The sequence below is a fragment of the Penaeus monodon genome, chromosome 24, assembly GCF_015228065.2.
Source record: "Penaeus monodon isolate SGIC_2016 chromosome 24, NSTDA_Pmon_1, whole genome shotgun sequence".
NCBI lineage: Eukaryota > Metazoa > Arthropoda > Malacostraca > Decapoda > Penaeidae > Penaeus > Penaeus monodon.
The window spans coordinates 24634821-24636001 of NC_051409.1; the positions used below are offsets into that span (position 1 = coordinate 24634821).

Sequence of the window (1181 nt, forward strand, 5' to 3'; positions counted from 1 at the left end):
TTTGCCAGATTATATATTTATTAATATGTCTGAGGATGGTAATGAAGCTGTCATTTGGTATTCATGCAATAGAATCGTGTTTGGGAATTCATTTTTGTGTGATCCGTTCTAAAAATCACGTTTTAATGTGTTTCCAAGTGTCCCTGTCACATGTAGCGATTGCCATGTGATTAAAAAATGTGTATTGGCATAACGCGCAAACTGCATCCATCATGTTCATTATGACGGCTATTTGTATTATGAGATTATATGTTAATTGTCTGATGAATCCGGCCTCCTCACCCACAGGAGCCCTGGAGACAGACGAGGAGGCTAAGCAGAGCCTCAACAACCTGTGCGGCGACCTCAACGAGGGGCGGCTCCCCCTCAACCCCATGGGACAGTCGGTCCTCGGGCACTCGTACCCCTTGTGAGTCCCATCGGCCTTCGTGCTCGCCAAGTTCCGCTAGCCTTTTGGATGCCCGCGAGTCCTATTAAAATGTGTTGAATACCAATAGTGATGATGACAGAAATAGACAACAATTTAACAAGAACTATGGCAATAACAATAGAAAAGTGTAATAAAATCGTGATTCATTTTTTCTCTTTCCAGCGACCTGATAAAGAACATGACGCTAGACTTCTTCAGCAAGACGCTGCCGATCCTTAAGGAGGACAAGACGCTGCCCAAAGTGGCCAAGCTGAGGAGCCGCAACGTCCCCCTCAGGTACGTTCTCAAGTGTAATCTGTAAACAGCTGTATAGGACGATATAAATCTAGATTAGAAATCGATAAGTGCAGGAAAATAGCATACGACCACCAGCAGCATCTTTACAGTGATGTCACTGAATTCGCGACAGGACAGTAAAACAATAAACAATAGACAATAAACGGCAGACCTCTTATTGCGAGCACCTCCCGCAGAGACCAGTTTCGCGTGATCCGGCGCCCCATCCGCTCCGCTGGCGACGACCCCCCCGCCGACGCTCTGCTGCAGGAGAGCGAGACAGAAGGCGCGAAGGAACCTGCGATCGTGACGGAAGCGGAGGCCGGGGCGGAGGCCGGGGCGGAGGCCGGGGCGGAAGGCCGATCCCTGGGCGACGCCTCTGCCAGGGGCGCCAGGTCCTTCTGCAAAAACAACTGGGGCCTGTGAGTGACGTCTGCTGAGGGGAGGGACTTTTGATCACTGACTAGATTTTAAG

General features: G+C 49.7%; 1 protein-coding gene across 1 annotated transcript in view; it reads left to right on the top strand.

The window, feature by feature from the left end:
- Positions 1 to 1181, top strand: part of LOC119588662 — a 47744-nt gene that overhangs the window by 43703 nt on the left and 2860 nt on the right. The window contains exons 3-5 of the mRNA XM_037937296.1: positions 289 to 409; positions 593 to 706; positions 904 to 1128. Of these exons, the coding sequence (XP_037793224.1) occupies positions 289 to 409; positions 593 to 706; positions 904 to 1128 (460 nt within the window). The remainder of the gene's footprint in view (positions 1 to 288; positions 410 to 592; positions 707 to 903; positions 1129 to 1181) is intronic.